We start from the raw sequence: 21,311 nt of genomic DNA on the forward strand, positions 1-21,311 counted from the left end.
TTGGTGTTAACCGACCTGCTTCCTAATCTTCGAGGGATTTTTGGAAAGTGCCACAAATGCTTCATGTGAGCTGAGTTAACGTGTCACGTTCTTGGAAATCAAAGCAAACAGCCACAGCTTTTGGCAGTTCACGACGTGGGCGACGTTTAAAACAACGTTCATTCAAAACAACGGGAACAAATCCCAATAACCATCTTTCACCCGCCCCCTCCAAGGGAAAAATGTTCTTTTCAGCGTAGAACAGAAAGTATCTTACCTTACGAAGACTTTGCTATGTGAAATAACGAACGGAACAGTTTCCAGAAGCAGTTTAAAAGAACTCGTCTCTCTCTCTCTCTCTCTCTCTCTCTCTCTCTCTGCATACGAGCGTTGCCTCCACAAACTCTTTAGTGTGATTCACTCTTGTCGTTCTCAGTCTGAATAGGCTCGTTGACGAAAGCTATTTATATCAACTCTTGCTTTTAGGTTGAGTCATTATTAAGTGAATGAGTAACTGAAAGCTGACAAGAAACCTGATTTAATTCTTATCATCTAGGGAAACAGAAATTGGGTTGCAGTACCAGTCGAGACCGTCTTTAAGAACCGTGACCCACTTCGACTTTAAGGTCAAAAAGACCAAACATGAAAGTCGAATCTAGTGAAACTCTCTCTCTCTCTCTCTCTCTCTCTCTCTCTCTCTCTCTCTCTCTCTCTCTCTCTCTCTCTCTCTCTCTCGGAATGGCAAGATCAAATAGTCATAATATGAAGTTTACGCATAATGGAGCCTGCCCTCACGAAATGAACAAGGAGAGAAGGGTATCTCTCTCTCTCTCTCTCTCTCTCTCTCTCTCTCTCTCTCTCTCTCTCTCTCTCTCTCTCTCGGGATGGCAAGATCAAATAGTCATAATATGAAGTTTACGCATAATGGAGCCTGCCCTCACGAAATGAACAGGAAGAGAAGGGTATGTAGTATTTACAAAAAGTCTAGTATGTCTCTGATGATATAAATAGTGGGTCATACTACTAGCTGACTGTTGCGGGTCACGGCTGAGGTGGAGAGAGAGGGAGAAACCTCGACGAGGTAATCCTCGTCAGACCGAGGCGGAAACAATCGTAATGCATCTCGCATCTTGTCATGATTTTGTCATATCTGCAACTTTACGCAACATTTCGCTTATAAGAAGCCGAAGTATCCACGTAAATGGCAGTTGGGGCTGCCCCATCTATCTAATCCTATTGCGCTGCTCTTCACTTCCCTTCTCGTCTCTCTCATAATTTGAATTCTCGAACAAATATATTATCATTTTCTTCAGAGGGAACTTCACTCTCCACAGTCAGTATCTTTGGTTACTGATTAAAATTGCCTATATGGCATATCGGTCCGAGCGGTCATCTGTCCACATAATTCGTCCCTAGTTTGACAAACTGGCGTAGGTCGTCTTTTCCTCATTCGGAGAAAATAGGCTTCATAGATTTTGATGTTATTCAGAGCTCCTAAACGGCTCATCTTTTGAGGAAGTTTTGACAACGGAGACAGCTGAAATTTTTATATGTTTTAGGATTGAGAAATTATAACTTGAAAACTAAAAAAAAAATGGGATATGCTAGTTCGTCAAAACAGGGACGAATTGAACAAATATTGTTATATGTAGTTGTATTTTCTTAGATCTAGTAACAGAAAGAAAGAAGAAGACATGCTACATGATGTCAACCTCATATACATTTGGTGTAGTTGATTTCGGACAAATGGCTTCGTTCTTTGGAGTTTGTTCAGGCAAAAGGAAAAATGATACATAGCAGAATGCAGCATTTGAAACCGCGACTGCATAATGTATTCTCGCCCCAGCACTGCAAACATTTCGCATTTTGTGGCTGGGACTCTATTCTAGCCGCCGTAACACGAGATTCTGCAAATAGGGGGATTCTAAATGGGGCATTTTGGTAGTGGGGGTTGTTGAAAAGGAGAGGTGGGAGACTGATCCTACTTGTTCGGGCTCGTTCACTGTGTGCTCAGAAACTTGTAAATTACATTTGATTACATTCTAAATCACGTTATAATTATTGATTATAAGTTGTCATAAAATTGAGAAGTCATAACTTCGAGAGCAAATTATAAATGCAGTGTCTTGTTGTACTCCAGATTTCACGAAATATCAGACTTTTTGTGTACTTTGATAGGACATTCAGAATTATACTTTAGAAAATTAAAATGCTGAGGAAATAGTTTTCTAGAGTAAGTGTTTGTACAAAGTAGATGGAATATTATACTGGTGAATGTAATTTTGAGATGTGGAGTGGCAGGAGGTATATTCGATCATCATTTGGTTGAAGTAAAACTTGAAATAGATAGAAATACAAGTGCTATGGTCAAGGGCGAAAATATAACTGTGCATGTGATCGAGACAAGAGAATTTGATCAGAAGGAAGTGTGAAGAACTGTTAATTACCTCTAGTTTCTTACTTAGTCGTTACATACTGGCAACGTTAACAGTACAACACGGGCTCTTTGCCCATCTCTCTGGCCGTACCACAATCATTCTATCTGTAATTTGTCAGTTGCTGACTGCGCTACATCTACTCCTTTGCCTTTCAAGAGAAGTCTCTCAAAGGGTGCGGCTCTTTGCAATGACGAACACTACATAAAATATTCAGAATAACAGACCTTTTTGGTTCCCATTCCATAGCTCAAACGGCTTACAGTAGCCACTAATTACTGAGAGGAATGTTAGGCTAAATGTAGACTCGTTTCCTAAAGCCTTTGGAATAATAAAAACAATGATAGTTGTTTTTTCCAACTATTCGAAGTCTTCATGAAACCGAAAATGTTTAAAGAAAGAATAATACTCCTTTTTGTATATACATCCATTATTCACTAATTATTTTGAGAAATCTGAGATTAACTGTAGACCACTTTTCGATAACTCAGATTGTCCGGAGAAAAAATTACCCTCGGTTTTCATAGGTTTTATATGCATACGATTCACCAATATACCTGAGCGTCGAAAGAAATCTTACCATAAATGCTACTTTCGATTTAATAAATCATAAGGCACTTATGTGCAAACTTCAGAATCTTGGAGTGGATGGATATGTTCAAGGATTACAGGTAGGCAGCAGCGAGTTGTTGATGGGATCTTTGGCGAACCAAGACCTGTTGTGTCTGGAGTTGCACAGAGGGTAGTGTTCTCAAGTTTATACAAGTGATATGGTTGTTGACCTGGAAAACAAGATTGTTCAGTATGCTGATGATGCAACACCAGAGAAATGAAGCCGCCCTTAGCCTCAGTCGGGACATGGAGCGGATTAATGGGGTGGGCAGTCGGTGGGGTATGATGCTGAACTCCAGTAAAACAAAAAGACTGTTGATTAGCAGATCTCGTGCATATTTTCCACCCCATCCTCACTTTCAGGTGGATGGGACTCTGCTAAATGAGTCTGAAGCTTACTTTTAGTTCCTCGTTGGGCGAGCGGGTTCCGTTCTCAGCTACCACTCTGTTGGCCGCGAGTTCGAATCTCCGACCGGCCAATGAAGAATAAGAGGAATTTATTTCTGGTGATAGAAATTCATTTCTCGCTATGTGGTTCGGATTCCACAATAAGCTGTAGGTCCCGTTGCTAGGTAACCAATTGGTTCTTAGCCACGTAAAATAAATCTAATCCTTCGGACCAGCCCTAGGAGAGCTGTTAATCAGCTCAGTGATCTGGTTAAGCTAAGATACACTTAACTTTTTGAACTATACTCGGTGTAACTTTTGACTCACATCTTACTTTTGAGAAACATCTAACGAAGTGTCAGTACGGAAGTTTGATACTGTACGTAGGGCCTCATATATTTATAACAGTGATGAAACCAGTGCAACCTGTTTTAAGTCATTTGTCCTTTCTTTAGTAGAACACTGCTCTCCGGTGGTGATGTCTGCCTCTGCCTAAGATTTATCTCTTTTAGACAGAGTGGTTCGTGGTGGTAGATTTCTGTTTCCTGATATTAGCAGATATAACTTGCAACATCGATAGATGGTCTCTTGTTTGTCAATTTTCCATAGGTTGTATTTTAACAGAGATCTTCCACATTCACAATTGATCCCTGATCCTCATTTCCTGCCGAGAGCAACCAGATTTGCTGAACAGCAGCATCAATATGCAGTAAATGTGCCTCGCTGTCGAACTTCTCAGTTCCACAAGTCATCTATCGTTTATATGGTGTAGTATGCGTACCTGTTAACGTCACAGGAAGAGACACCATTCCCGAAGATATATCGCAACACAGCCGTCATCAAAATCATTATTATTGCTCACAGATTTCTCATATTATTGCGTCAGATTGCACTATTTTATCAACAAACGAATAATATAATCAAACAACAGCTGAAGACGCCACGGAAACATTGAAGTAACAAAATAAGTGAATGAGAAGGATCTCCCGACGAAACGATAAGGAAGTAATGCCTCCCCTCCCGCAACCCAGACAGTCAGAAAATGGAGGTGTCTGGCATCTGCATAAAAAGACTCTGACGTAGTCTTTGGAACGGCTCTCCCCTCCCTTGACACGTAGATGCACTCCTGGCTCGTCATTATTTTTAAATGTTTCTCGTATTTCTAAACAGAGAAATGCAGTTTCAATTCCTTTGATTCTGTTTTTTTAAATCATTTCTGTGGCCCTGTCGAGTCGAGTGCTAGATTGCGTAATTGCTGCAATTATTATTAATACGAATGTGTTTCGTAATTGTGGTTATAGTTTTGCTATACTGAGAATGATGGTGTTTTCTGCTGTTCACATTTCATGATTAGGTACTTGTATTTTGTTTCACGAATGCTGTGAGAAAACAGACATCGTGGATACATTATGAACAATGTATATACTCTTAATAATAGTTGTTCTATTCACTGTATATTTGATAAAATATTCTTGTTACGGCAGTGGCATGAAACCATAGCTATTCCCAGAATTAAATATCAGTCGGTAGTAAGTATATGAATTTTTTTTTCGTTGGGAAATAAGATATGAATAGTAAATTATACATACGACTCATATTGGATCATCATTTAAGGGTAAATAGAATAAGAAGAAAGTGTTTTATAGCATTATCAACTGCTCCTTAAGAGTTCAGTAAAGTAGAACCAAATAAATTATCTTAAAGCTGTATATAAATTTCCCTTCTCAATAAAATAAATTATGAATGACAGGTAAAAGGTATTTTTAAGCCATGTCACATTTATTTAAGCTCTGCTTTTGAACGACTGCTGTAGCGCGTGAAGTAACTTACAAGTCGGACATTACCAAATAAGTCATTTCCAAGCATTATCTATATGTTTCTTGTAGATCAAATAGAAATTAATCATTAGTTCAAAATTTGCACACTCTCGAATAGAGGGAAGAAGAAAACATAAAAATTTATAAACAGAAAACAAGAACATCTATCAGTATGGGATTTTATATATCTTCATCATTCTAAAGCACGCCCTTTCGAAAAAAATAGAAAAAGAAAACAGAAATAACAGGCCTTTAAGAGAAGGAACCTCCGTATTTCGTCTTAAACATGAATTAGAAGAGCTTCCCCATACTTATTCTCACCCTCTTCCCCCCTCCCCCACTCCCCTATTGCCCCAGCCCTCCCCACTTACCGTCCTCCTTTATTCAAGAAGCTGGGAAGACCCATCATCCTATAGGGGCCAGCCGCTCGCTGGACGCGTCCCAAAGGAGTTTCGGAAGACTAAAAACAGTTTCAGGATAGCGTCTGGTTATGGCACTTTAGGGGAGAAGGGAACTCTCGCTATTTACGCGTGGGAATTCCTTTGCACCGTGGCCAACTCTTCTTACTTGCTTATTAAAGTCATCTTCTCTCTCCCCACCTCCCCTCTCCCCACCTCCTACCTTTATCTCTTTTGTAACTTCTGTTTCTGGTAATCTTCACGTAATATTCCAGTGATCTATATGGGCAAAGGCGTAGCCTACTACTTGCTAGAAAAAACAAGCAAGTAACGGCTGTTTTTTTTTTTTTTTTTCTTCTGAAAATTTACATCATTAAATGAGAATCCCCTTGTTGCCGCAAATCGTTCATTGAGGGTTATTTTGTACAAATGAAATATATTCCAAACTAATCAAATAAAAGTCCCTGGGTTTTACCTTATTATTACTGTTATCATTCACATCGAACAAGCGGAAAAACACATTAAATTGCTCAGCAAACCTCATCAGAAAGAAGAACCACATAACAAATAAGAAGTAAAAATGCGCCGAAGAAACTTCGGCGCAATCGAGTTTTCTGTACAGTTTATAATACTGTATGAGTCGTGGCCCATGAAGCTTTCAGCCAAGGCCCGGTGGTGGCCTGTCCTATATCGCCGCCACTCGCACGATTATGTCTAACTTTAACCTTAATTAAAATAAAAACTACTGAGGCCAGAGGGCTGCAATTTGGTATGTTTGATGATTGGAGGGCGGATGATCAACATACCAATATGCAGCCCTCTAGCCTCAGTAGCTTGTAAGATCTGAGGACGGACAGACAAAGCCGTCACAATGGTTTTCTTTTACAGAAAACTAAAAAGTATAAACAAATCAAGAAAAAGTAACACAAGCAGGGAAGAAGAACAACTGTCAACGGGGTCATTTCACCTTTATTCCAAACAGAAAAAAGGAAAGAAGAAAGAAGAGCATTCAGTAGTGTACCTTCTCCGAGGCCGCATTCTGTAATCTCCAAAAATCACTCTTCTTTCGAATGTGTATGTGTCTGCGTTACCAGAATATCTTGAGAACGAGTGAACTGAATTTGATGAATATTTGGCTGATCTATTCGTCAGGTGACCTAAGAATGATCAATGTTTTGGAGCCATTGGCTTAATTAAAAGTCAGATGGCTTCTGTGTATGCAAGCTGTCCAATTTTCCCCCAATCCTCCTTTATTCCTGACATAAACGCATAGATACACAAGCATGCAACCTCTTTCTGACGATTAAAAAAAGTATATAAGGAAAATGGGGCCTGGCTTTGGCAGTGAATGAAAATCATTTTCCCCTTTTCTTTTCCTCCTACGAGAGGGTACAGGGACATCCGTCCTATGGGGACACTGGTGTTCGTTGGACGCGTTCCCGAAGGCGTTTTTGAAAGCGGGAAACCGTGTAAGAAAAGCGTCTTTCTGGAACGCTGAAGGGTTGAATGGAAATTTCTGCTTACATGTGGGGATTACTTTCCTCCATCAATAAGCTCCTTTTTACGCCATCTTCTTTGTTTATTCGTTGTTTCTTGTACCTCGTGGCTGTTTATGTAATAATTCTCTCTCTCTCTCTCTCTCTCTCTCTCTCTCTCTCTCTCTCTCTCTCTCTCTATTTACGTGCGTTAATGCCAGCGCTCTACTTCAGAGATTCTATTATTATTATTATTATTATTATTATTATTATTATTATTATTATTATTATTATTATTATTTCAGTAGATGAAACCTGTTTACATGAACAAGCACACAGGGGCCACTGACTTGAAATTCAAGCTTGCAAAAGATGTTGGTTTCAACCTCCCACCGCAGACCCCACACAGCAGCAGTAACTGATTATGATACAGAGCCAGTGATTTATATCAAAATATTTCTCTCTCTCTCTCTCTCTCTCTCTCTCTCTCTCTCTCTCTCTCTCTCTCTCTCTCATTACCTGCACACTCATCTGACAGAGATTAAAAAGAAACTCATAGCAAGATTTGAAATTGGTGTCACGTCACTTTCCGGCTACTGAGTTTTGTATGCCCAAATCTCCTATTTCTGCAATACTACAACATAAACAGACCATCAAAGGAGCTGATGCTGCGAAGAGTGAAAGCTCTTACAAAATAAAAAGTCACAGATGGCTGAAGAGATTGAGAAATTGTTGCCTGTGATGGTGTTTCTGAGGCCATCATTCGTGTAAGGCGAAATAACAGTTTGTGGCACTAGGCTGTGAGACAGTGCAGCACCTGAACAGTGTGGGCATGATGCTACTCTGTAAAGTGAGTAGCATGCGCTAACTTTTGCGTGGAGGCACTGGAGGTGCTAACGTACTTCCTTGTCGAAATAGATCCAATTGGAGGTGGTCAAACGATACATACATACATACATATATATATATATATATATATATATATATATATATATATATATATATCGTTGTGGTAAGTGCCATCAGTACACCTCATGTGGTGCACTATACGCATTACTTTTGGTCTTTGCAGCGCCCCTTCGGCCCCTAGCTGCAACCTCTTTCATTCCTTTTACTGTACCTCCATTCATATTATCTTTCTTCCACCTTACTTTCTACCCTCTCCTAACAATTGATTCATAGTGCAACTGCTTTGAGGTTTTCCTCCTGTTAGGCTTTTCAGACCTTCTGACTCTCAATTTCCCTCTCAGCGCTGAATGACCTTATAGGTCCCAGCGCTAGGCCTTTGGCCTAAATTCTGTATTCTATTCTATTCCATGATATAGCAATTATTCAAGTCATAACTGCCATATTTTGGAAGCTGGAAACCACCTGTCAAGAAAGAGGCCCAGCCAGCAGAACCTGAAGTCCATTCATCGAAAGATCTTGAGAATGCTTGCCATGAAAGGAACCCAAATAAATATCCTTAGAAGCCGCTGCCCTCTGGACAGGACACCTTCCAATAATGATAGAACGATAGCGCTATGTATGTGGCATTACTAACATCATCTCTGTAGTTATAAGAAGCCTATTCTGTAGGCAGGCCTTATATGATGTATTTTTAAAGTTCTCTGAAAACGAGCTACGAATCGAAGAGAACATAAAGGTTTTATCAGGTAATCAAAATCCAAGAAATCCAGTGGAGCAAAAGAACAGCACTGTTGACTGTTTTTATAGATTTAGCAGGCCTTATGCCTGCACAGGCTTTTTTTACGAGCTCAGCTAGCCAGGAGATTTACTTTTGTCTGGTTCAGCATCGTGAGCCACCGACTAATAGACTAAATTCCTTGTTGATTCTTACTTCATCTCTGCTGACACTAGCATCAGTTTTGTGTCGTCTCATATTGTACCGTCCTTTTTTTTTTCAACACCAACCAAACCATGTATGAAACCAAAGGACGACAAAGGTTCTAGAACGTTAAATTCAAAACTCCAAACAAGAAAGGTCTAGGCTCACTAAAATTCATTATATATATATATATATATATATATATATATTATATATATATATATATATATATATATATATATATATATATATATATATATATATTATATATATATATATATATATTATATATATATATATATATATATATACATACTATATACATACATATATACTATATGTATGTGTATATACATACATACATACATATATATACATACACATACGTACATATATATATACACATATATGCATACATATATATATAATATATATACACATACATGCATACATATATATATATACATTATACATACATACACACTGAGAAAAGTTATGTATACATGCAAAGCGGTTATATGTACCTGTTGCTAAATATGCACATGCATATACACCTACATCACTTACGTTCCTTCTTCCTCATTGCTTTTCCTCGCCACCAATTCGTCTAGATAAATACACTCGACAAGATTCTGCGTAAAAGAATTACCATTCCTTGTATTGTGCTTCCGCCTCGAGGTAAAGAAGCTGTCGGAACTTTTCCATGGATGTCACTCTGGGTGAAGGCATCCAGGGAAAAGATGACGACACGTGCAGGGAGGAGCTGAGGGTGGAAGAAGGGAGGGAGGATGAAGATGAAGAAGAAGATAAAAAGAATAAGGGACAGAATCGCCGGATGAAAAATGATTGGATTTTATGTGGGGATGCCGATGGGACGGCAACTCAGCGTGCTTATCAAGTTGAGCCTAAACGAAAAAGGCGCTTATATAGGAAGGGATGAATGAGGGAGTAAATATAAAGAGGATATGGAGGGGAGTTGTGTGAGGACTAAAATAGGGAAAAGTTAATGAGACCATATTGTATTTAGCCTGTAAAGGCTGATGGTAAAGTTAAGTATATCTTAGTTTAACCAGACCACTGAGCTGATTAACAGCTCTCCTAGGGCTGGCCCGAAGGATTAGATTTATTTTACGGCTAAGAACCAACTGGTTACCTAGCAACGGGACCTACAGCTTATTGTGGAATCCGAACCACATTATAAAGAGAAATGAATTTCTATCACCAGAAATAAATTCCTCTAATTCTTCATTGGCCGGCTGGAGAGTCGAACGCTGGGCCAACAGCGTGCTGGCCGGGAGAGCTCTACCCACCCCTCCAATAAAGAACTAAGGCTGATGGTAATATATATATATATATATATATATATATATATATATATATATATATATATATATATATATATATAAATATGATATATATATATATATATATATATATATATATATATATATATATATATATATATAATCCTCAAACCCCTCATGAAGAAGATGACCAAGAAACGCGACCGCCAGATCCATCGCCAAACGGGAGCTAATGAGGCCAAAAACCACTAGGGAATTTGGTCATTCTCCTCCTTCTTAAGAAACGCCACCTCCATAACATCGGAGGCCTACATGCCACACCTTTATGTTTTGTATATATACCATTGTAACTTTCCACCTGTCCATATTCTACCAGTGAACAGGGGCACAGAAGTTAGTGCCCGAAATATATGGTTTCAACGTTTAAATAGTGTTTTATGGGCCTTCTTATATTCATATTACACTGTAGTATTACAGGAAAGACATTCATATATATATATATACATATATATATACATATATATGTGTGTATGTATATGTATATGTATATATATATATATATATATATATATATATATATATATATATATATATATATATATATATATATATATATGAGAGAGAGAGAGAGAGAGAGGAGGAGGAAAGGTACCCGCGGACTCATCGAAAGAATGACAGGGTAGGGAAATTATACTGCAATGTGAAGATAAAATTTGAATAGGAAAATAGGTACAGAAAAATAAAGACAATAACCTCTTCCACGCTAAAAAAAAAAATCCTCTCTATCTCTCTACATTTTGCAAACAGATTCCAACTTCCTCTCTCTCTTTAAGAAGTATAAGACAACGATTTCCCCCACCCATACCCTCTCTCTCTCTCTCTCTCTCTCTCTCTCTCTCTCTCTCTCTCTCTCTCTCTCTCTCTCTCTCCTTCTGAATAACAGAAATACCCTTCAACTAGAAATGGAACAGACAGAATAGAACAAATGAATGACGCGAATTCATATGGGAAATACCTCAGACATATTTTACGGTATTTGACATCACCAGCCGGGCCGCACCAAGAGAGAGAGAGAGAGGAAAGAATAGGTATGAACTGGAGAAGGGTAATAAAAGTAGAACGAATAGGTGAAGACATAGATGGGTATCTTGCGATCCACTGATATTTAAATCGTATTATGTCATATTTTTAATGTCCTTGTTCATTTGTTCGATTATTCTGCTCATTTATCCTCTTCGGTATTCTATGTATTGTGTAGGTATCCTTTTACATACATACATATATTTTTCTTTTCATTTACTTTTAAATTCACTGTCCTTTTTTCTTCGCCTCTTTCTCTTCACAGACCCTGCTGTGTTGTTTCTCATTTACTTGTTTTTCATTTATTCGGACCCCAGTTTTTTTTTGTACTTATTTCTCTTCCTTTTTATCACTCCGTCGACTGGTGTTATTGTCTTATTTTCCTTTATTTATTTTATGTTTACTTATGCTTTCATCCATTTCTGTTCTTGTTCGCGGTTGGTGGTCTCTTTCCATTTGTTCATTTAGATTTCTCTATATTCTTCTCTACCTTTCACTTCCCTTTCATTCTCTCCCTCTGTAGGACCTCCACAATCTCCCTGAGGATGTCGTGCAATTGGAACTGCACAAACTCAAGCGAAAATGCAGCGCATTACTACCCTAATACTATTCTCAGTGCCTTTTAATACATTCATATCTATTTATTAATTTATTAGTTTATTTTTCTTTAATAATTGAGATCTATTCTTTCTTTGTTTCCCTTTACCGTCTCTTACTTCCTAACGAACACCATGTTCTTTGGAAGCTTGAATTTCAAGTCAGTGGCCCCTTTGGTAGGCTTCTTCCATACGCATAGGGTTCATCCTCTGAATAATAATAATTCTGCGGTTCTCACTTCCCTTTCATTCTCTCCCTACGTAGGATCTCCACAGGACGGGCTGCTCGCTCTTCTGCGGAGAGGAAGCGGAGGACAACCAAGCCATGCTCAAACGTGTCCTCCTGGCCTACGCCCGCTGGAACAAGGGCGTCGGATACTGCCAGGGCTTCAACATGCTGGCTGCCATCATTTTGGAGGTCATGGAACGTCAGGAGTCGGATGCTCTGAAGGTAGGTGTTGTGGTCTGTCTGTCTGTCAAGGTCAGTGTCTGTGTGGGTGTGTTTGAATCGTTTATCAAGGTCAGTGTCTGTGTTTGTGTGTTTGAATCGTTTATCAAGGTCAGTGTCTGTGTGTGGCATTTTGAATCGTTTATTCAGTGTCTGTGTTTGTGTGTTTGAATCGTCTATCAAGGCCAGTGTCTGTCTGTCTGCCTGGTTGAATAGTCTGTCTGTCAAGGTCAGTGTCTGTCTGTCTGCCTGGTTGAGTAGTCTGTCAGGTCAGTGTCTGTCTGCCTGTTTGAACTGTCTGCCTGTCTGTCAAGGTCTGTGTCTTTCTGTCTGCCTGTTTGAATTATCTGTCTGTCAGGGTCAGTGTCTGTCTGTCTGCCTGTTTGAATTGTCTGTCTGTCAAGGTCAGTGTCTGTCTGTCTGCCTGTTTGAATCGTTTGTCTGTCAAGGTCTGTGTCTGTGTGTCTGCCTGTTTGAAATGTCTGTCCGTCAAGGTCAGTGTCTATCTGCCTGCCTGTTTGAATTGCCTGCTTCTCAAGGTCAGTGTCTGTCTGTCTGTTTGAATTGTCTATCTGTCAAGGTCAGTAGTGTCTGTCTGTTTGTCTGTTTGAATTGACTGTCTGCCAAGGTCAGTGTGTCTCTTTGTCTGTTTGAATTGTCTGACTGTCAAGGTCAGTATCTGTCTGTCTGTTTGAATGTCTGTTTTTTCACATGCGCACACAGACACAAGCGCAATGTTTCTTATCCATACGCTTCTTATATGTGTACTGTTCGCATGTATGTCTGCATTTAAATATAGATATTTAAATATAAGTATGTGTCAGGACCTAGCTGTGAACAAATACCAGCAGTAGCTGGAAAATCAAGAGAAGGGCGAAGTACTAGCATCATCATGCTTCAAGACTTTCTCAGAACAGGAAAGCTCTCTGCCATTATAGCCACACCTTTTCCAGAAGGTGCATTGTACACACAAGACGCGTATATATATATATATATATATATATATATATATATATATATATATATATATATATATATATATATATATATATATATATATATATATATATATACAAGCTCTTCATCTCAGCCTCATGTTCCAGGTGATGATCTACCTGATCGAAGGCGTCCTGCCGGAATCCTACTTCGCCAATAACCTCCGCGGGTTGAGTGTCGACATGGCAGTCTTCCGCGACCTTCTGCGCCTCCGGCTGCCTCATCTCTCGAGGCATCTGGAACACCTTCAGCACGATGCCGCAGATCTGGCCACAGGCAGGGACCCCGTTTGAGTAAATTAAAGGGTAAAATAAAAGGTCCAGGAACACAAAAGCGAGCGGAGATTTCCATTATTTCTGAAGCGACGTGCAGTCTGTATAGATACTGCTCGAACATTAAGTCAATCCTTTGAAGAAAAGTAAAAACTTAGGAAAGCATAGATGCAAAACAGTTTTTATCTCAAAAAGTATTTTTAAATTTATATCTTAGAAATTGGAAAAAAAAACACAAAATACCTCCTTTTAAAAAGTTAATGTGGATCTATAATATTTGTATTGTTATTACGATCGTCGTTATTATTATTTTCAACAATGTTTTATTGATGTCATTTTATCGTGTTTTATAATAATGTTATTGTAATTTTGTACGATTTTGCTGGATGCTTCATAATATCCAAACGAAGGATATCAGTTTAGCATTCACTGAATGTTGAATGATAGAAGTATAGAGCTTAGCGTCTCACATGCTGATTCAGATCTCTGCCATGTAAGGTCTATATTATAGGGACTTTAGTTCGGTTGCCCTTGAATTTGGACTTCTGAAATTCCATTGCCTTAATGCCATTTAGAATTTTATGAAGAGTATTACGAGTTTTGCATAATGAATCAGTCAGTTACTTCAGCCACGGCCTTACAGGGAATGGGAATATAAAATTTGGCCTAAAGGCCAACCGCTGGAACCTATGAGGTCATTCATCGCTGAAAATAATGTTGAAACAATTGTTAGGAGAGGGTGGAAAATAAGATAGAAGAAAGAGAATATGAACGATCATACAGCAAAAGGAATGAAAGGAGTTGCAGCTAGGGGTTGAAGGGTTGCTGCAAACAACTTTTAAATTGCAAGTTGTATTCAGACGACAACTTTTTAAGCGCTACAAATGGTGGAAATGTAAGTCACAATCATATTCATTTCAGAAAACAAGAAACCTTTTTTAACAGTTTCTTTGAGAGAAATCCAATAGCAATGATAGAAATGTAATATTTAGAAAAATCTTGATTGAATTTATTTTTAAAAAAATACAATAAGCCTACTTTAAACATTTCTTCCTAATAGATTAATTGATTTGAATATAACTCGCTTGCCTTTGTAGCAGGGAAGTTATATTCAGATCAGTTAATGAGTTAGTAAGAAATGTTTAAAGTAGGCTTATTCTATTTTTTTAAGAATAAACTCAATCAAGAATTTTTAAAAATAACATTTCTCTTATTGTAGCCTATTTGTATTTCTCTCAAAGAAACTATTAAAAAGGTTTCTTATATACAAAAAATGGAAAAACGTAATTTTAGTTTTCTGACAAAAAACTATTGTGCCGGCTTTGTCTGTCCGTCCGCACTTTTTCTGTCCGCACTTTATCAGTCCGCCCTCAGATCTTAAAAACTACTGAGGCTAGAGGGCTGCAAATTGTCACGTTGATCATCCACCCTCCAATCATCGAATATACCAAATTGCAGCCCTGTAGCCTCAGTAGTTTTTATTTCATTTAAGGTTAAATTTAGCCATAATCGTGCTTCTGGCAACGATATAGGATAGGCCACCACCGGCCCGTGGTTAAAGTTTCATGGGCCGAGGCTCATGCGGCATAATACCGAGACCACCGAAAGATAGATCTGTTTTCGGTGGCCTTGATTATACGCTGTAGCGTTGTAAAGAAAACTCAATTGAGCCGAAGAAACTTCGACGCATATTTTACTTGTTTAATATTTGTTTTAATTCACGTAAGAACAATATAAATTTTTAAAAAACACTTTTCAAAAAGCTTATACTAGAACGCATTCAAGGAAAAATAAAAATTTGAAAAGATCTTTCTTAAAAAGAATGTTTGTATTCAGCTAAGGAAAATAAACAAATATGAAATTATACAATATTTACATCGCTGAAAATTCCTTTCAGACGAAACTGGATTTATGGAGGTCAGGCCTTTCGCTTTCCCAGATTGAGTGAATTTGAATTTCTATACATCCAAGATTAGCATAAAACACGTGTTTTTGTTTTGACACATTACTGTATTCTACGATGCTATGTGTATATATGTGTGTATATATATATATATATATATATATATATATATATATATATATATATATATATATATAATATATATATATATATATGTGTGTGTGTGTGTGTGTCTGGTCACTCTGTTCTCGGTACTGCCTTGTTGACAGATGTAACCAAGTCCACCTATTATCGACCTAATCACACCAACGCTACGTACTAAAGCAGATAATAAACGTAAGTAAAATCATATTAATCCCGTTAGTACCCAATTAGTAAACCTTCAAAACACATAACTAAAGCTGCCACGTTTGGAACACTCTTCTTATTTCCGTGTTCCCCGACTCTGGCGATCGTCGATACTTCGAGAGCGCTTCTTTGGTTATGTTCGAGGTGAGTCCCCTGTCTTCTTCTTTTACTCCGTCTTCTTCTTCTTCTTCTTCTTTTCTTCTTCTTCTTCTTCTTCTTCTTCTTTGAATAATGGAATATAGCTCCTCGTTTCGAAAACATATTATGAGTCTAGAGAGCAGGCTGACGAGAATGATTCAGATCCGGAAGCCAAAGTGAAATCGAATCCCATCGAACTGCTGTAACTTCATCTTGGACGAGTGAAGTTGGATCTAGTTAGCTGCTTGCAACTCTGAAGCACGCGAGGAACGGTTTGATTTCAGCTGCCATGAGAGCGCGTTTCCTTTGTAAAAATAGAATGGTCCCCAACTAATCTGTTTATAATCAAATTTCAAGCAACCGATTTTGACGTGCGTGTCTGACAGACTGACTGCTCATGACAGAAGTGCGTTTTAAAACCAAATGAGAATTGTCGTGATTTCCATCAGTTATCTTTCGAAATCCTCTCTTCTCTATGCTACTCACAGTCAGATGATTCTTCTTACAAGTGTCTGCTGGCCTTTTTGACTTGACTTTTGCACAGATGCTATTTGTGTCGATCTAAGAACCATCTCAATTTAGATGCAGATTAAACATCTTTTTAGGGGAATTTCTTCAAATTGAATTTCTATCCTTTTTCTAGGACTTCTAGACCTTCTTGCAATCATTTCTAACGCTGGAGCTTAGTTCCCAACCTATCAGCATTACTCTGTTATAAATTGAAACGGCAAAATGTATTTGTAGGGTATAACATAGTTTAACTAATTCCATTTCAAAGGATCGGGGTACTGTTCAAACTCAACAGCTGTTTCCGCTCGTGTACTTCTTGCTTGCTTCTCCGTCTCTTTGGAGTCATATCCGTGTACCTGAGTTACTGGCGTGAACACAAAAGAATAAATTTGCCAGTAGATTCTGCTGCAATAAAGTTTCATTAGAATCATAACCGCAGATGAGTAACGAAAAATTTTATTCGATACACCTTATTTTATTTCCTAGTTATCTTCAAAGGAAATGAGAGTATCGCATCAAAGAACTTTTCCGCTGATTGAAAATTCAGCTAGAGTCAGCGGGTTCCGAGGCTGAAAGATAATTTGTCAGTTAGGCCTAATGGAAGTTGGAGGTTGATGAGAGGTTAATCAATTATGAGACTAAGAGGCAGAGGGGTTTCAAGGATGCTTTTGAGTCTAGGTTCTGCCTGGAGAACCCCGTTACAGGTTACAGTTATTGTTATTATTATTATTATTATTATTATTATTATTATTATTATTATTATTATTATTATTAAGATGAACCCTACTCATATGGAACAAGCCCACAGGGGCCATTGACTTGAAATTATTATTATTATTATTATTATTATTATTATTATTATTATTATTATTATTATTATTATTATTATTCCGAAGATGAACCCTATTCATATGGAACAAACCCAAATTATTATTATTATTATTATTATTATTATTATTATTATTATTATTATTATTATTACTAGGGGCCATTGAACTTGAAATTCAGGCTTCCAAATTATTAATTATATTATGGTTTTTTATTATTATTATTATTATTATTATTCATTCGAAATCAAAATCGAAAGCAGTGAGATCAAAACCAAACTTGTAGTTAGTTACTATTCGCGCCAAGGCCTGGAGTAAATTTAAGCAGAAGGTGTTGATGCCTTAACTTTAGGTCTTGTTCTTTTAAGAAATTTTCGTGTTGGAATTTCTGTGGATGTCTTTTTTCCTCCTCTGCCACCCACTTTTTTCACCTTTTTTTGGGGAGGAGGGTCCTATCTGCCATTCTTTCCTAAATTTCTAAACACTTGACCAAACTTGGTTAGATTTGCTGGAAAGGGATTATGAATGGTGATCTAAACGATGACCTACACCCTTGAAATAAATTAAAAGTACTACAGATTGAAAATACATTGCAATTGACGGTCGCCATAGAGTAAAAATTCAGAGCATAGCGTTGCAGAGTTGCCAATCACTTGCCACTGCAACTGAGGTGAGACTTCCTCGGTTAGTAACAAATCTCCTATTGTCAGCCAATGTCTCCTGTGTGCTCCTAGTCCCCTCTACGGTTCGTTAAAACTGATCCGCTGAAATCACCATTCATTTGCGGATTGGAAACCATACCGGATAATAGCCCCCTGTGGGTTTCGATTTTCCAATTACATCCAGGACGACGAGTATAATGAACTCTTTTTCTTTTTTTCTCAGGAATTTTAGAAGGTTTTCTCAGAAGAAAGATGATCGGATTTAATGGCTTGTTTGTTTCTCGATTTTTTTTTTTTTTTTTTTTTAGCAGTCCGGAAATCACTAAGCGATTTATTTCTGTCATTAATGGTATCATACCAACGAAGGGTATCGATGTTCTAAGCACGTTGTAGGGTTATATTTCTGCGCATGGAGGTCAGTACATACATATCTATAATTATATATATATACATATATATACATATATATATATATATATATATATATATATATATATATATATATATATATATATATATATATATATATTATATATATATAATATAAATAAATATATATATATATATATATATATATATATATATATATATATATATATATATATATATGTATATATACCGTATATTGTGTGTGTGTGTATGAAATTGAATGTCACAAACATCCACTAACGTGATGTTCAGTTGTAAAGAAATTAAACAGAAACAAGATAGGAAGCACAAGTGGGAATAAGTGGAAGAGGAAGAATTGTAAAACAAAAAAAAACGCATTTTATTCTGATCTTAATATTGGAGAATTAACTAATTACCTTGACAGAGAGGGTTGACTTTAGAGCAGTTCAAGTGGTAAGTTGAAATTGTAGACATCAAGTTCAAAGGATTACGCATGTTGAGATATGGCCATTACGTGATGAACAGACATGCATCTGAGTGTGTTCATGCCACTGTTGCATCCGTTTATACGTACACATATACTTGCACGCATAGAAGGATAGTTCATCATCCTTCAGATACTCTGTAGTTCAAGAACGAAAGATGTTGCCCGGAAGGTACTCTGTAGTTCAGGAATTAGATATAGAAGAGAGAGTGAGAGAGAGAGACAGAAATTTTATTCTCATTGGCTGTGTAACAGAGTCCACCTCCCTCAGATTACAAGTTCTTTTTCTGTGTCCTTGATCTGTGTAGTTCCTCGTGTGGTTAACTTGGCCAGTTTTCCCTGAATGCTGTGACCAGTTTCCCCTGAATGCTGTGACAACGAACGCGCTTCTTTGTGGGGAATCTTTACAATCAGCTTTGCACAGACCAGCATTATTTTACACTAGAGTAATGCACAATTGTAGGACGTGAAGGTGTTAAACGAGCACGAGCAAGCACTACTTCGGTATTGACACGAACCACAAAAAAAAAAATAGTTGGATATTTAGCTCTAAGTATGGTAATCAAAGTTAAAAGTGTGATACTTCCGTACATGTCACAACCCCACTGTCAGCCACAGAAGCTCTTGCCTACAGCTTCTCATCCTCTCCCCCCTTTTTTTTCCAGGAACGTGTTACGAGCCTCCTCTGACCAACGTGTTTACCATGCAGTGGTTCCTCACGCTCTTCAGCAACTGCCTCCCAAGAGAGATCGTCATGAGAGTGTGGGATCTGACGTTCTTGCACGGAAACGAAGTTCTGCTGAGGACGGCCCTCGCTATTTGGGACGGCCTGGCAGCGTGAGTGGAGAGTTGACATTATTATTATTATTATTATTATTATTATTATTATTATTATTATTATTATTATTATTATTGTGATGAAGCTTATTCGTTTTCGAGAGTAACGCTGCCATTATATATTTTCTCAATTTTTTTCGGACTTTTAATTTCTTCTCACTTATTTTCAGACTTCAGTTTCTTCTCAATTTTTTTTTCAGACTTTAATTTCTTCTTAATTTTTATCAGACTTTTCATCATATTGAACAGCACCATCTCTTGATTGTTGTGTGCATACCTCTGACGTATTTCTCAAGGTCGAAACCCTACTTTTATCCTAAATTGCCAAATTTTAGCATGAAATAACCTACTGCTATTTTACTTATAACCAACTTTTCATAATTTAAAAGTTGCATCACTGGTGCTCGTAAATGAAGGGACAATTCTGGTGAGAGGCTGCATACATGCGCTCAAAAACTCAATTGCAAGACAGGAAAATACCTGATGCAGACAGAACCTCTGTACAGGGGCCAAACTCCTTTCATATCAGAAGGTTCAGCTCTAAAAGGAACGATTCTCACGTATTCCTAATTGTTCCGAGTTTATAGCAGATATCAGTGTAACCATCATGAGGAAAAATACGTGGCTTTATGGAAAGTTTTATTTTATTTTATTTCTCATTTTATTTTTATTTTTTTTTTGTTTTCTTTTTCGTCTAAAGTAGTGAATTTGATGGAGATTATTTACGATAAATTTAGTACATAATAAAGCGATTACTGACTGCTGTTGGTGATATTTGAACATATGTTTTGCTTTCAGTTAATTGTTATTACTATTATCATTTTTATGAAGACTTTTTGTTTTCAGTAAGTGTTATTACCATTATCATTTTTATGAAGACTTTCTCATAAAAAGGTCAAATAGACAAAAAGGACAATTAGAAGAAAATTATTATTATTATTATTATTATTATTATTATTATTATTATTATTATTATTATTATTATTATTCATATAGAGCAAGCCCACCACAGGGGCCACTGACTTGAAATTCCAGCGTCCAAAGGACATGGTGTTCATTCGTACTAAGTAACAGAAAGTAATGGGAAATACAGAAAGAGGGGCCCACTTATTAGAAAAACAGGCAAATTAACAAATTAATAAATAAATAAAAAATGTAAGTAAAATATTAAAATACAAGTTTCCCCCTAGAATGTAAAAAGTCATTTTTCACTGTCGCGCGCTGCTTTCAGCTATAATCGACATCCCTATTCACGCTGTTCCCTCAGACTCCTGCTTCACTGACAGCCAAAAAAGAAAAAAAAAGATGTAGAAAGGAATTGCCAGGAAATGAGTTGGGTTCGTAGACGGTGAATGGATGAATGTCATTCACTTTAGCTGCTAAGTTTACAGGATGGTATTATTATTATTATTATTATTATTATTATTATTATTATTATTATTATTATTATTATTATTAGTAGTAGTAGTAGTAGTAGTAGTAGTAGTAGTAGTATTCAGAAGGTGAGCCCTATTGATATGGAATAAGCCCACAGGGGCCATTGACTTGAAATTCAGGCTTCCGAAGAATATGGTGCTCACTAGGA

General features: G+C 37.3%; 1 protein-coding gene across 2 annotated transcripts in view; it reads left to right on the forward strand.

Annotated features, from left to right (window-relative positions):
* The window catches only part of LOC136832230 (uncharacterized), a 304,198-nt gene that overhangs the window by 258,778 nt on the left and 24,109 nt on the right, over nt 1-21,311 (forward strand). For both annotated transcript variants that reach the window (XM_067093078.1, XM_067093077.1), the window contains exons 5-7: nt 12,177-12,362; nt 13,463-13,631; nt 19,555-19,726. In XM_067093078.1, coding sequence (XP_066949179.1) covers nt 12,177-12,362; nt 13,463-13,631; nt 19,555-19,726 — 527 coding nt within the window. The remainder of the gene's footprint in view (nt 1-12,176; nt 12,363-13,462; nt 13,632-19,554; nt 19,727-21,311) is intronic.

Source organism: Macrobrachium rosenbergii, chromosome 49, assembly GCF_040412425.1.
Source record: "Macrobrachium rosenbergii isolate ZJJX-2024 chromosome 49, ASM4041242v1, whole genome shotgun sequence".
Taxonomy (NCBI): Eukaryota; Metazoa; Arthropoda; class Malacostraca; order Decapoda; family Palaemonidae; genus Macrobrachium; species Macrobrachium rosenbergii.